Source organism: Mustela lutreola, chromosome 8 (genome assembly GCF_030435805.1).
Source record: "Mustela lutreola isolate mMusLut2 chromosome 8, mMusLut2.pri, whole genome shotgun sequence".
NCBI classification, from domain to species: domain Eukaryota; kingdom Metazoa; phylum Chordata; class Mammalia; order Carnivora; family Mustelidae; genus Mustela; species Mustela lutreola.
In genome coordinates this window covers 50,664,577-50,679,563 of record NC_081297.1, presented here as the reverse complement: position 1 = coordinate 50,679,563, position 14,987 = coordinate 50,664,577, and the positions used below count along the sequence as shown (strand labels likewise).

Sequence of the window (14,987 nt, the reverse complement as noted above, 5' to 3'; positions counted from 1 at the left end):
AAGTTGCTTCAGAAAATGGCAAAAACTCAAATGGCCATTACTCTGAAAATATCAGTTCTTCTGAGGCACTATTTGCAAAAGTATTTGTCAGAAAACAAACAATAAGTCACAAGATGCAAATGTATCTTCAAGTATGACAACAGGGAAGGAAAAGAATGGCCACGTTTAGAAGAGGTTTATAACTGAGCAGGCACACAAATATTTCTGAGCTCCAGAGATCAACGGGCAGTATTAAAGGTGAGTTTCCCAGTTTCAGGCCATTTTTAGGTTCATTGATAGGTTCTATCGATTTCAATGTAATAATCAACTGTGTGCTTGTGATAGTGTATGTGTGTGAATGAAAGGGAAAGAGAAAAACAGAGAGATGTTCTAGTACATTTAGATGAATTTTAGCTGAGCCTTGATGGGAGAGTTACCAGCTGCTCTCCCAAGTAAGAAATGAAATGCTTGCAAATCTTTCTAATAATCATTAATAGATTGAGTTCTGTGAATTAAACCATTATGTTCTTTCCTAGCTAAATAGCAACACTGTAGAAATAAATACATAGTGTTTCTCCTGCTGAATTACTGAGGTTAGTAAAGAAACACTCTTAGCTTAGGAAGCTTTACTTATTCAGTTCAGATACTAAGCCTGTTCCACATTTTTAAGGGTAAAAGTAATCCCTAGTATAAGGCATCAAAAAGAAATTTAGAATTCAGACAGAAACCATCATGTATGCAACAAAGCTTAAAGAATTTTTAGCAACGAAAACATACACGGGAGAACTAAAAAGAGAATTTGAAAGCTTTTTTCTTTTCTCATGAAACAGTTAGAAATGGGCAAATAGATTTATATACTAAAAGGCTCATTGTAATATTTTGTTTAACTGTAAAATCACTGGAAACAACCTAAGTCTCTAAAACTAGAAGACCATTAAGTGAAATAAAAGCCATTTAAATCTGTATTTTGAAAAATATTGATATGGGAAAATGTTAACAACATTACTAAATTTTAAAAAATGGCTTACAGGGGTGCCTGGGAGGCTCAGCAGGTGAAATGTCCAACTCTTGATCTCAGCTCAGGTCTTGATCTCGAGACTGTAAATTCAAACCCCATGCTGGGCTCCACACTGGACATGGAGCCTATTTTTTTTTTTTTAAGATTTTATTTATTTATTTGACAGAGAGAGAAATCACAAGTAGGCAGAGAGGCAAGCAGAGAGAGACAGAGAGAGAGAGCAGGACGCAGGCTTCTCGCTGAGCAGAGAGCCTGATGTGGGGCTCGATCCCAGGACCCCAGGATCATGACCTGAACTGAAGGCAGAGGCTTAACCCACTAAGCCACCCAGGCACCCCTGGAGCCTGTTTTTTTAAAAAAGGCTTATAAAGAACCAATAGGAAGTGATACAATTTCTAATGAGATTTACTGAGATATAATTCATATATAATTCACACATATAAAGTCTACAGTTTTATGGCTTTAAAGTATATTATTCACAGTTGATCAATCACTACCTCAATCAGCTTTAGAATATTTTTTTTACCTCAAAAAGAAATCTCACATCCATTAGCAGTCACTTGGTATGATACCCCTTCTTATTAAAAGCACGTGGTTGTCGTATATCCATTCAATGGACAATTATTTGGCAATAAAATAAAGCTCTGATACATGCTACAATATGGGTGGACCTTGAAAACATGCTAAGGAAATGAAACCAGTTGCCAAAGACCACATTTTGTATTATTCCTTTTATAATATGAAATGGTGAGAATAGATAAATTTATAGAAAGTATATTAGTGGTTGCCTAGTGGGATGGGATGAGTAAATAGTGTATGTTTTTGCTAATTGGGTTTTTTTTTTTTTTTTTGGAGTAATAAATGTGTTCTAATATTGATTGCGGTGATGACTTTTAGTTCTGTGAATATATTAAAAGCCACTGAGTTGTATACCTTCATGAATGAATTATATGGCACAAGAATTGTATCTCAATAAACTGCTTTATTTTTTAGATTTATTTCAGAGAGAGAAAGCTAGAATGAGTTGACGGGAGGAGTAGAGGGAAAGAATCTTCAAGCAGACTCCCTCCTGAGAGTGGCGCCAACCAGGGATCAGTGTTATGACTCATGAGATCATGACTTGAGCCAAAACCAAGAGTCAGATGCTTAATCAACTGGTACCCTACAATAATCTGTTTTAAAAAGTCTGGGGCTCCTGGGTGGCTCAATCATTGAGTATCTGCTTTCAGCTCAGATCATAATCCTGGGGTCCTGGAATCGAGCCCTGCACCGGGCTCCCTGCTCAGCAGTAAGCCTCTTCTCCCTCTCCACTCCCCCTGCTTGTGTTCCCTCTCTCGCTGCATCTCTCTCGTCAAAAGAAAGAAAGAAAGAAAGAAAGAAAATCTTAAAAAAACAAATAAATAAAAAGTACATAGGGATGGGGGCACCTGGATGGCTCAGTGGTTAAGCATCTGACTCCTGATTTTGGCTCAGGTCATGATCTCGGGGTTGAGAGATTGAGCCTCCCAATGGGTTCTGTGCTGGGCATGGAGCCTGCTTAAGATTCCCTCTCTCCTTCTCCCTTTGTCCTTCCTCTCTACTCTCTCCCTCTAAAAAAAAAGTACATAGGTATAAAAAACTTAAAAGTACATAGTATATGTATAGAAAAAACCTGGGAACATACTAAAAAGGCTTATATTATCTTTGTATAAGGAATTATAGATGGTTTTTTTTTCTATTTTATTTTCTAATTTTTCTACAGTGATCACACATTAATTGCATAATAAACAATTATTTTAAAAATGTGCTGATGGGCTATTTATGATTTTAAGAAATTATTGTTATTTTTAAGGTATGCTAATGGTATTATAGTATTATGGCTATGTTGTACAAAAAAAGAAAAGAATTCTCTTCTCCCAGAGATTCATACATACAGAGGAAGTGATGTGTCAGGGAGACGATGGAAGGGATAAAGGTGGGATAATTTTGTCCAAGAAATGAAAATTTTTAAAGTTAGGTGATTGTTTATATTGGGATTTATTATAATTTTCCGTATCTTTCTATAGAAGTTTGAAAATATAGATAATAAAAGAGTCAAAAAGAAGGTTGATGATGAGCAGAATGGACAGTACAGTTCCACTTTGGTTTTAGAAAAAGTTGTGTGTGCACATGAATACAAAAGGAGCAGAAGGAAATGCAACAAAATGGTGGTGTACACACACCATTGTCTTTGAGCAGGGGCATTACGTGGGACAGTCTTTTGTTCTATGTGCTTCCGTGCATTTTTCAAGTATCCTACAATACTATATGTTGATATCATGATGAATAAAAGAAAAGACCCTCCCAAAAAAGTTTCCTGGGGCTCAAGCAGTCATCTAGATAGTAACACATAAGGTAACGTTAAGGGCAAATGTGCCATCTGGGCTCATGGCCCTGCAGCAGCCGGGAAACACCACACATCACTTGAATAGCCGATCTAGGGAAAGTCCTTTGGACTTCTGCCCTAGGGAATCTCGAAGCCATGGTATATGTACATTCTGGAAGCTGACCAGGAATGTGTGGGCCTAACCTTGAGCATTTACAAAACCATTACAAAGTAGATGGCTTTAAAAAACCTACTTGGGTGAGAAACTGAGGCACTACCAAGTTTGTCATTTCAAATTTAGATTGCCCTGGAGTCCACTGGGTCTTTATCCATATTTGCAAGTTTCCAAAGAATGTAATATTTTGAAACATAAAAATGGCACAATAACAACTCATCACTCAAAAAAAAAAAATCTTTCCCCCCAAACTCCAAAAATAAGTAAATAAAAAGTAGTAGGTAACCAGAAACCTATGTAAACTTCTTTTGCTTTTTTAAGATTTATTTATTAATTTTAGAGAAAGGGAGAAGCAGATTCCTTGCAGAGCCCATAGTGGGGCTTGATCTTACAACCTGAGATCATGATCTGAGCTGAAATCAAAAGTTGGACACGCTTAACCTTAACTCACTGAACCACCCAGGAGCCCCAGAGACATATCCAAACTCTTAAAAAAGATGAAAGGGAAGATTTTTCTATACAAAGGAAATATCAAATGAAATTATCTTAATAGGGAAAATCAATCCAATTATGGCAATGCTAAGAGAAGATGACACAGATTAAAAACAATCAACGTACATGGGACCTCTCTCCACTAGAATTTCTAAATCTTTGTGCTCCTATTACATACTAACTTAGACTGCATTTATTTGTAAATATCTTCACTCTCTTACTATTTTTAAACCTTCTGAAAGGCAAAAATCAAGTGTTTCAATCCCTAGAAGGTTTTACATATGGCAGGCAATTAATCAATGGTTCAAATGATCAAATAGTGTAATATCAATGAGAGGATATAATGATGAGTGATGTACTATACCATATTCAAAGAATTTAATGAAAATCCAGAAAAAATATGGTATATCAGGGTCATAATGCCATGAGAAAATGCTTGCCTAGAGATAAATCAATAATAGCTAGAAATCCCCTCCTTTTTGAGAGATTAGATGTTGGAAGTAAAGGGGTCGTTATAAACAGTGTCATTCATTATGTGTCCTTTTTTTTTTTTTAAAGATTTTATTTATTTATTTGACAGACAGAGATCACAAGTAGACAGAGAGGCAGGCAGAGAGAGAGAGAGAGAGAGAGAGAGAAGCAGGTTCCCTGCTGAGCAGAGAGCCCGATGCGGGACTCGATCCCAGGACCCCGAGATCATGACCTGAGCCGAAGGCAGCGGCTTAACCCACTGAGCCACCCAGGCGCCCTAACCTGAGGATTATTAATCCACTGTTTTAATATAGTGGGGATGTCTTTGCAACTTCTTCATTTGCACTGGTAGCAGTTCACTGCATGAAAAGAAAGATATTGCTGTAGATTTTCCATTGTTTTCCCTACGGTCTTCACATTTCAGTAAGCCTGACTCTTCCTTCCACTGTGAGACAGCTTAATATTGATTGTTAAGAAACATTTCATGCGCTGGGAAAAATCATGCTGGAAGCACCACAACTTCTACTAGCATCATTTCTAAATGCACGTGAGATAATTAGGTCAAAGAACAGACTGTAAGTGACTAACGCAGGTGCTGGCATATATGATCTCAGATTATAGTGGGAGTAGTTGTAACCATTGTAATGATAGCTAGCAACATTGACTGGGGTTTACTGTGTGCCGGGCATGAAGCTAAATACTTTATATGAATTATTTCTTTTGTTCTTCACACAGACTTTATGAAATAGATAAAGCAACAGATATTCAGTAAGACTAAGTATTAATCTCTGCCCAAAGTGACAAAGCTAAGTGGAGAAGCTAGAATTTGAATCTTCAGCTTTCTGACTCTACGGTTCAGATTTTTATAACCACAATGGAGCAGTATTTCTCATCTAGTGAAAGCCTGAAGTGACTCTACAATACTCACAGACAAGGTATTCTGGTGCACTTTATCCTACTGGTGGTATATGTGAACATAAATGTTGATATATGTACCTAGAAAACCACGAAGCATTGTAGAGTGCTTATTATTTTTCCAGATTTAAGCTTTCTGGCTAGGATGTAAGGAAAAATCTCTGGACAAGACCAAAGGAGAATTCCAGAAGCATGACACCTCCTTTTCAGTTCTTTCCAGCTGGGTCACAGGCCTGCTGTGATGACTCAGGCTATGTAAGAGCCTTGGAATGGACACACAGGCACACTTCTGAATCCCACACAAGACATCAGGCTGTATAGGGTGGGGGTGGAGGGAATTATGACTGGGGAACTCATACCCAGCAAGACCCAGGATTTTAGGCATGAATGCCAACAAAAGAATTCTGGTAAAATTTTGGTGACCTTTAACAACTGTGGATTCTGTACTTACTAATGGACCTGGAATTAACTATGGCAAGTAGTAGGGCTACAAAACTGAGTAATCTATTAACATCTCACAGGCCTGTGGAGTTACCTGTGGGTATTTCATTGAACATACTCTTTGCCATGCACTCTTCTTGGCACTTTACAGGTATCAACTTATTTAATTCTCACAGCCCTGTGATATATATAATAGTCTGTTGTCCCCCCCCCCCCTTTTTTTTTTTTAAAGATTTTATTTATTTATTTGACAGAGAGAGATCACAAGTAGGCAGAGAGGCAGGCAGAGAGAGAGTGGGGGAAGCAGGCTCCCCGCAGAAAGGCTGATATGAGGCTCAATCCCAGGAACCTGAGATCATGACCTGAGCCGAAGGCAGAGTTCTCCCTTTTTTAATAGCTGATGAAACTCACATGCAGAGAGGTTAAGAAACTTGCCTAAGGTCACATAGCTGGTGAGCAATTTGGACTTCGGCTATTTAAGTTCAAAGCCTGCCTTCTTAACCTCTTCCCTGAATTCTCTCTTCAGCACATGGAGAAGAAGGGGTTAAAAATTGTAATGTGGGGTGTTAAGAAAAAATTGTAGACCTCCATACACAGTGGAATGTTCGTGGAGGAGTGACTAATTTTGCTAGGGGTGGCAGGGGTGGGGAGGGCCTGCTGGGAGGAGTGCCAGGTCAGCAAAGCCTTCACAGCAGATGTCAAATAGCTCTCCGGGACAGCAGACCAAACAGCGTGGGCAAAGGCATGGGGTGGGCGATGGCCTGGCACACTTGCTGCTTGCTACTGTTGATACATAAAGTAAAAAGGAGACGGGTGGCAGGAGATGAGTGTGCACAAAAGCAGGGAGCAGGGAGAGATCCAACAGAGGAAGAATTTGGTTCTGTGAATTGGTCATCCCCAGGAGTCTGTGTTCAGGTGGGACATACTGCAGTAGGTTTTAGAAGGGGGGGTGATGGGAGTCATATGACCAGATCTGTGCCGTTGGATCTCGCCGCAGTGTGAAGGATGAAATGACGCGGAGGATGGGGGTGCTGGGAAGAGAGGGCAGAGCCTAGAAGGAGGGGCTGACTCCACCTAGGAGACTATTACTAGCAAGCCCAGTGAGAAGCTGGTGATGGCACTGGTGAGGAAGCATGAGCTGGGAGAGTTTTGAGGATTGGAGGCTGAATGGTAGGAAAGCAGGGTGGGAAAGTTTTTAGGGGCAAGCTTGATCCGTATTCTTGTTCTCCTCTCTGTGTGATCTGGGTCAGCTCCAGACCCCTGCCTGGGAAGTGGGGCTTAAAAAGGCACTGCATTTTCAGCTGTATGGAACTCAATGTAGTTAATAACTAATTCCGGGTATTATGACTTTCACCTTCTTTCCTATAGTGTGAAAAGCCTCCCTGAATAAAACAGTAATGCTTTATTTGCTGATGATGATCGGTTTCATGATGTGTCCTACATAGTCCCATAGCAACTCTGCCTATTCGCGGGGGATGCCCAGTGACAGATAATTACCACCTGCTTCTCTGCATTGTACTAATGATCATGGATCTCATTTTACCTTAGCTCTGAAGGGACTGACAGTCAAAGATGGGAAAATTGCTACACTCCTAAGATTGGTGGAGAAAACCAAGGACCAAAAGCCAAACAGAAGTTATGTTCCATGCTTGCAACTTCCTGTTCTCCCTAAGCTGGTTGGCACCTGCCTTTCTGCTTTATTCCAGCCACTAAGTGGGAAACTCTTGGGCTCTAAGGAGCTGCTGACGTTCAGGAGTGAAGCCCACTCAGCAGAGGGTGAGGCCGCAGCTGGGAGGATGACTCATGTTGGATCCAGAAAGAAAACAAATGGTCTCGAAGATGTGGTGGTAATGGGGTAATAGTAAGGGGGAGGATATGTGGTGAGGGCTCCCTGCCTTTTCCAGGAAATTGGTTAGTGAGACAATTCTGGTGCTAAAAGACTTAAAAAAAATCCACTTACTGATACAAGAAATCAGATCATTAAATCTTTCCTTAGGAAAGAGGGGGTTTTCCAGCCCACGGAAATAGAGCTTCAGAACGCCAGCCACTGAGTTAATATCATGGTTACTCTGGTCATCAGCTAAAGGGTTTTCACCTACAAAAAAAGAAAAAAATTAGTTACATGCACAGTGCTTTTCTTTTTTTTTTTTTTCTGAACAAAAATATGTTTCTATACGCACACATTGCTATATATACATGTATCTTTTAATTACACTTTATGAAAGATTATATAGTACTAAAATTAAAAGTAATTCGTTTAGATATCCCAACCCATGTTTAACCTAAAAATAGTTGGCTAAAATAAAGCTTTTAAAAATCTTAATGCTACCAAATAATCCCTTACGAGTTACCCAAATCTTAAAATAAAGTATTGTGGGACATCAAGTTAAAAATCTAATCTTAGCTTGACATGAATGCAAATAGGACATTCTCTGTTTTTTATCCTACTGGGAAGAAGATACCATATAGACACAATATCAGAAATAGTATAGGATGCACCTAATTGTGAATGCCTACAATTAAATTAAAGTTTCCTGAAGTGGCCTGGGGGCGTTCACAGCACATTGGAAAGCTGCATTTGGCAGTGGGAGATTTGGAAATCAGACAGAGGGATCTGAAAATGTACTCTTAATTGTACCAAGGGACTTTTATAAAAAATAAAAACTTAAAAAATGTATCACAAATATGAAATTATGTTATTTTTTTATGGCAAACAGTTTTAAGATGTACATAACTGACAACATGGCTTTCCACACCCCTGAGAATTAAATTGAGATAAAATCTTTGAGAAATTCAACACAATATGCAGCCTTAAATCAAACTCTATTTTTTTAGTCACAGGTCTGTTCTAAAGTTCAACAAAAATTGTATATTTTAACTTTTTTTTTTGCCTCTTGGGCAGGAAACTGATGCTTTATACATTTCAACTTATGCTGAAGATGGTTCCTGTAAGAGACTTGGATCACTTTGCTGCTGAGAGGGGAGGCTGCTCTGCTCTACACATCCTATCAGTCAGAGAACTTGGAACAGGAAAAACAATTTGGATCCAAGTTTACCTCTTCCACCAAGCTTTGAAATATTCAAGGGCTCCCTGCCCAGGGAAAAGGGACAGAGAGAGAGAGAGAAGGTTGCCCTGTCTGCATGCCATGATGCCCCTCACTCTGTGGCCAAGCAGAGGAAGGAAGGTATCCCGGAGTAGACATGATAGAAATCATTATAATTGAGGCACGTTAATAAATAAGAGCCATCCCTACAGATGATGATGATTCACTGATAATACCTAATCCTCACCCTGATCCTGGAATTCTGCAGGTAATGAAACCGAGGCCAAAGTAGGAGACGATTAACTTGGCCGAAATCAAACAATTAGTCACTAGGAGAGTGATTTGATTCTGGCTCTGCCTAACACTACAGTGTATGGTTTTGCTAATTATAAGGTGCAAAGTAACAGTTCAGTAGGATTTATTTGACAGCCAATGATCAAGAGTTCACTACCTGCTAAGGTCCCAGGGAAGGAGTCTGGGGATGGTAATAAGAGGAAGGAGAGCATTCCCGACATGCAGTAGGGATGAGTCACCTCCAACACCTGCTAGGTAGGCTCGGGGCTATCCTGCCGCTCTTCCAGTACCTTCTCATGGGTTCTCATGCCACCTTTCACACACATGCTGAGAATGATCAATGCCCGTCCTAAACCAAGATACCAAGCTCCTATGCTGTTCTATACTTGATAACAAGGTCTTATGATTTTGGCTTCATTTCTCAGATATGCTAAATAGATTCTTAAATCAACATTTAAAATGAAGTGAATGCAAAGAGAAAGATTTTGAGGATCTACAGAACGAGTATGCCACTTCACTTGAGAGCAGCTGATGGCTTTTTAACATGGCTTGTGTGTGGGTATAGACATACAATTACCTCTCTCAAATGAATTTTTAATATCATTGACCTCCACCTGGGAACCAGACACTCTGAAAATCCCCTGATGCTGAAGACCTAAAAAGAACAGAAGAGGAAAAGGATGAAAAATCCCATCACAACCGTTAGGTCCCTCTTTCCCCAATAATCAAATGTTAAATGAAAAGACACATCTACTATACTCCTAGTGATTATTACTTTTTAAGTAAGAATTTCAGGGGCACCTGGCTGGCTCAGTTGGTGGAACATGTGACTCTTGATCTCAGGGTTATGTGTTCAAGCCCCATGTTGGGTGGAGAGATTTCTTAAATAAATAAATCTTAAAAAAAAAAAAAAAAACCAACCCAAAAAACAAAATAAGAATTCCATAGTTTATGGCTTACCATAGAGGTTGATGAACCGAATACAGCTTTCCACAATGAGAGGGATAATCTGTCCTGAGTCCTGGGTAAAGAGATGGAAACCAGTTAACCACAGAGAGGCATAAATCACACATTAAAGTTCAGAGTTTAGCCCTAATTCAAGAGGGCTTTTTTTACTCTTTTTGATGATCATTTCCAACTCCCCCCTCGAAAATCTTCCACTAAGGCCAAAAATAAAACCATATTTAACCAATCTCGTTCTGGAGCAAACCACATTCAATACATTTATTGCAATCCTGTTTCAGTGTCCTCTGAGATGTCAAAGTGAATTCATCTCTTTTACTTACACGGAGGCTCATGTATCAAAGTGAAAACATGAATTGCTCCTCTTTTTAAGGGTTATTTATATAAGTAATTAATCTAATGGACCTAAAGAGAACTCTGTGTATTCTAACCACGGCATCTTAGGATTGACTGGCCGTACCGGTCACTACACACAGCCTTTCAGACATGCCGGGACCCTCTTGGTGACATCCCCAGAGTACACCGTTGGGATGACAGATGCATGACAGGAGGACTGTCTTCTAGATGATCATAATGTGTTACATATTTGTTTGGTTTGCATCAGAACTTACTCATCCTTACAGATTTCTCGTTATTTTTACATGTTTTAAGGATTATGAAAAAATGGCCCAAATGCACGTCCCATTAGACCCCATTTTCTGAGGAAGGGGCAGTTTTGTGGCCCCTTTCCCTATATCTTGTAATAGAGTCAGTGCACTCTGCTGAACAAGTGTGAATTCTGGAAATGTTTTAAAACACATGTAGGATGATAGGTGAGATGAAGGAGCTGCCGGGGTCACAGTTAATTATGCACCAATGCCATGCACTCCAAGTGGTTAAAGACAGGTACCGACTGTGGAGTTAATGCTCATATACGTTCAAAGGCTCTGCTTTTTCAGGAATTAGAGCTTTACAGGAAACGTGGAGGTTCAGAATGATTAGCAGACATCAGGTACTAATGCATGAGGAATTTTATTCTGAACCGCACGAAGAATTGGGTTATCTTAATATATGAAAACAATTCAGAATCTACTAACTTTTCCAAATAAGCAACAGGGGAAGGATTGGGGATAATGCAGCGGAGCCTTAAACTCTTAACTATTCTTAGGATGGCTCATACAGTTCTTGAGGAAGAGTTTTAGTTTAGGTTTTAAGACCATCTAATCAGTGTGTGAACCAGTTAGTGCTTCAGTCACTTCTGGAGACTGTATCAAGTTTCTCTAATTAGTTATTTTGTTTGTTTGTTTTAGGGACGTACACTTTATTAATTTCTTAGAGAAGGTCCTTAAGACTAAAAATTCTTTAGTGTGGACTAGTTGGCTCAAAAATAGCGACGTAATTACACCAACACTTACTGTGAGGGGATATTTCTTTAAAATACAAGTGTGTTTTAGGGGAGGTAAACTTTATATGACCGTTTCACTTAACACTATAATCTAAAAGAGCAACAAATATTTAAATGTAAGTGATAAAAGGAGAATATTAGTTTGCACCTCTGATGAACTTAGTATTAAAACAAAAAGAAAGAATAAAATGTTATTAAAAGAAAAATGTTTGCACTAAGAAAGTTCTAAATAAAAATGCCTTAAGTTTTCATATTATTTAAAAAACATTTTCGTCTTTACATTTCCTCAAGATAATCACTAATCTTTTGTTTAATGTCAGTATTTTATTTGGATACAATGAATTCTATGGTCAAAAAGTAATAAGTGTGTATGTGTTTTAATTTGATTTCATGGATGCCAGATGCTTTTGTAGAAAATAGTTTATAAGAAGTGAAACAATGGGCTGTGCTCCACCCACTATTCAAACAAACAAACAAGAATTAAAAAAAACAATCCCTTTGTACCTCAGTTTCCCCCTGGGAAAAAGGAAAAATGGTTTGCTCTTGCTTTCTCACAGTGATATTGTGGGGATCTCGAGTGATGGAGCACTTTCCAGAGGGCAGAGATCTCTGTCTCCACTGTTTTACTGCTATGACCGAAGGTTCTTTAATATGCCATCTGGGACCTGGAAGAGCTCACCTAAGTGCATTTCCCAGGATAACTGGTTTACTCCTTCTTTAGTCCCTAAATTTGGTTTCTGTTAACTGTTCTTAATGAAAAATCTTTTAAAAATATAATATGAGCTGTCCTGTTATCTTCAGCAGTCATTCTTGTACTGTGTTATCAAATAGAACAGAATCATACCCTTGTTTCTTTGAGCTTTTCTCTGTTTTCTCTGCCAGACCATCAGCTGCATATCTTGGTGCTTTCATCTAATCTTTATCTTCCCTTCTCTCCAGCTAATTTGCCCCTGCTTATAAGCCTTGGGCTGGGAAGCTAGCTAATCAAGTCTGACAATAATTTTATATTAAATTAGAGCCAAGAAGGCTCTTTGGAGGCTGATGGCAGTGGGTTTGTGATGGCAATTTAGGTTGTCCAGTGGCTTTTCACTTAATGCCAAGGTTAGGGCTCATTTTCAAGGCTGCCAGAGGCCCTCAGTCTCTGTGTGTGTGTGTGTGTATGCACGTACGTGTGTATGTGTCTGTCCATGTGAATATGACACACACACACACACACTTTTTAACCATTAGTGCCCGTATTCGATAGAAGATCAGTCTTTAAAGAAACTAAGACATCTATAACATATTATTAAGGGAATCATGAATGATGAAGTTTTTTACATAAATTTAGTCTTCAGGAACACTGGAATCCATGACATAAAATGTTAGGTACAAAAGAGAAAGAAAGCTCTTCTCTTTTTTGTGCAATTTATTTGAGGGTCTTTAATCCAGTATTAATGCGTATTTGGCATTTAACACTGACTTCCCTTAACGAAAGCCCTTGACTCAAATTTGGTACAACTGTCAAACATGTAATGTAAATACTGTTTATCTGCTTTTGCTAGAAGATGCAACTCCTCTTAAATCAGTGTTCAAATTTCTGTACCTCTTTTCTATAGCAGATAGGTAGGAATCCATAAATAGTAAAGCTTATTTTTCAACCTGATTTCCAACTGCAAACATTTTTCTTTCAAAGACCTTAAAAATCCAATTAAAGCCAAGCATGATTATGATTTGAAAATGATATCAAGAGCAAAAGAGGCTGTGGCCTCCCCTCCCTGCAGCACTATACCTGATGTCTCGCGTGTGAGTTCCTTCGTCCTCGGCTAGAAGCATTATCAGAGGTACAGGGTGAAAAAGAAGACAGAGTAAACACAGCAGAGATCCAAGATACAGACCGCAGGGTCTTACCATTTCTCCAATATAATGAATTCCTCAAGTCACAGGAAATCCAAACTCTAGCCGTGCTTCAGAGATCCCCTAACAATGTACTTTAAAAATAGATTCTGTGCCATCTAATTTGCACAAAGTAAAAATAAAATATTTTATCAGGTAAGCTCTTTTCCTTTTTGCCCAAATTATGGCTTTTTTATTTTTTTTAAGAAAGAAAGAGGGCTTACTTTTTTGCCAACATAATACTCACATGTATTTCCTTCTCTGAAGGCACGCAAACCAAATATTCTTTCCTCTCTGACTTCAGGAAATATTATATTGATTTTCTGGGAAAGCGAAGAGCCCCAGGACAGACTTGGACATAATGACCTGCCTCCTTTTACGAGAGGCTGAGACCATTATAGGAAGAAGCGTGGAGATCAGCCACCCAGATGGCTGGTGCCAGTACCTTGACGAATGTTTCCAAATCCCCATTAAACAACTTAGCATTATACTGTGAGCGGGGTCTGGACTTCCTGTGTTTCTGGGGCTTAGGGGGAACATTTGGAGGCCTAAGGGAAGGGAATATGATTACTGAGCATGGCAGAAATCAAACAATGAATGAAATACCCATAGGTCACAGCAAAATCACAAAACAGGATTTCTTGTGTGCCCCCTTCACCTCCCCACCCCGCCCATGGGGGAAAAGAGTCCTTCCCCTTTCCCATTTATTTACTTTTACTTATGTCATCAAAAATGATACAAACTATTCCTCAGACGACCCTTTTCTTGTATACTGCATATGACATTTGTTTGCTAGTTTGTTTAAAAATGGAATTGTGAGCTATCTGGCCAAGTGTTACAAACTTGACCAGCTTATGAGTCACACGGAAGACACAATGAGTCATAAAAATCTGGGCTCTCGATAAATCCCAATGTAAGAAATTAAATATAATATTTTTAGTTACAACATAATTCGTCAATGCAAGTAACGTCACATCTGTTCAATAGTCCTCAGATATTAATGGGGTTTTAGTTTATGCAAAAGTAAGTATTAATTGGGTCACAAGTGAAAAATGAGTTTGGTTCCAATGCTTTCTCGGGGAGGAGGTAGATACAGGCTCATATGAATGATTATTTCTTTATAACGAACTATCTCATCGCTTCAATATTTGTAGAGCATTAGCACATGTCCTTTATTCTGCTTTGGACTCTCCATCTCTAGTCTATTTGCTCTGGTGGCTGCGCCAGTCTAACACACACACAACCAGTGCTCCACCTGCTCCCCTTAGACCCTGTAGCTTCTTGCTCTGTTGTCGAGAACCAGGGCCTCTTCTGTCCTCTTCCTTTAGAGCAAAGATGTCACAAGTATCTGACTCAGCTTCTGCAACTGTACTGAATGGGACACAGGGAGGGAGAGTCCCAGGACCGCTCTCCAGATAGTCCAATTTTAACTCCTTCATGGGAAGGCTTACAGGAGGGTATGCGTCACACTTGAAAATTGGGTAAGCCCTTTGTTATGCTGCAAACTGTCTAGAAAGAATTACTTTTTCAGTTCACTGATGTTCAGAAAGGCCAGGTTAGAAACAAAATCCCAAGGACATGAGGAAGCCTGA

At 39.1% G+C, this 14,987-nt stretch overlaps 1 protein-coding gene across 3 annotated transcripts in view; it reads right to left on the bottom strand.

Annotated features, from left to right (window-relative positions):
* Window positions 1-14,987, bottom strand: part of SRGAP1 (SLIT-ROBO Rho GTPase activating protein 1) — a 272,898-nt gene that overhangs the window by 30,913 nt on the left and 226,998 nt on the right. The window contains exons 12-15 of one of the 3 annotated variants that reach the window (XM_059184738.1): window positions 13,841-13,943; window positions 10,134-10,194; window positions 9,751-9,828; window positions 7,796-7,930 (exon numbers count right to left, since the gene is read on the bottom strand). In XM_059184738.1, coding sequence (XP_059040721.1) covers window positions 7,796-7,930; window positions 9,751-9,828; window positions 10,134-10,194; window positions 13,841-13,943 — 377 coding nt within the window. Of the gene's footprint in view, window positions 1-7,795; window positions 7,931-9,750; window positions 9,829-10,133; window positions 10,195-13,291; window positions 13,326-13,840; window positions 13,944-14,987 lie in introns of all 3 variants that reach the window. The other 2 variants (XM_059184740.1, XR_009356614.1) reach the window with 2 other exon arrangements.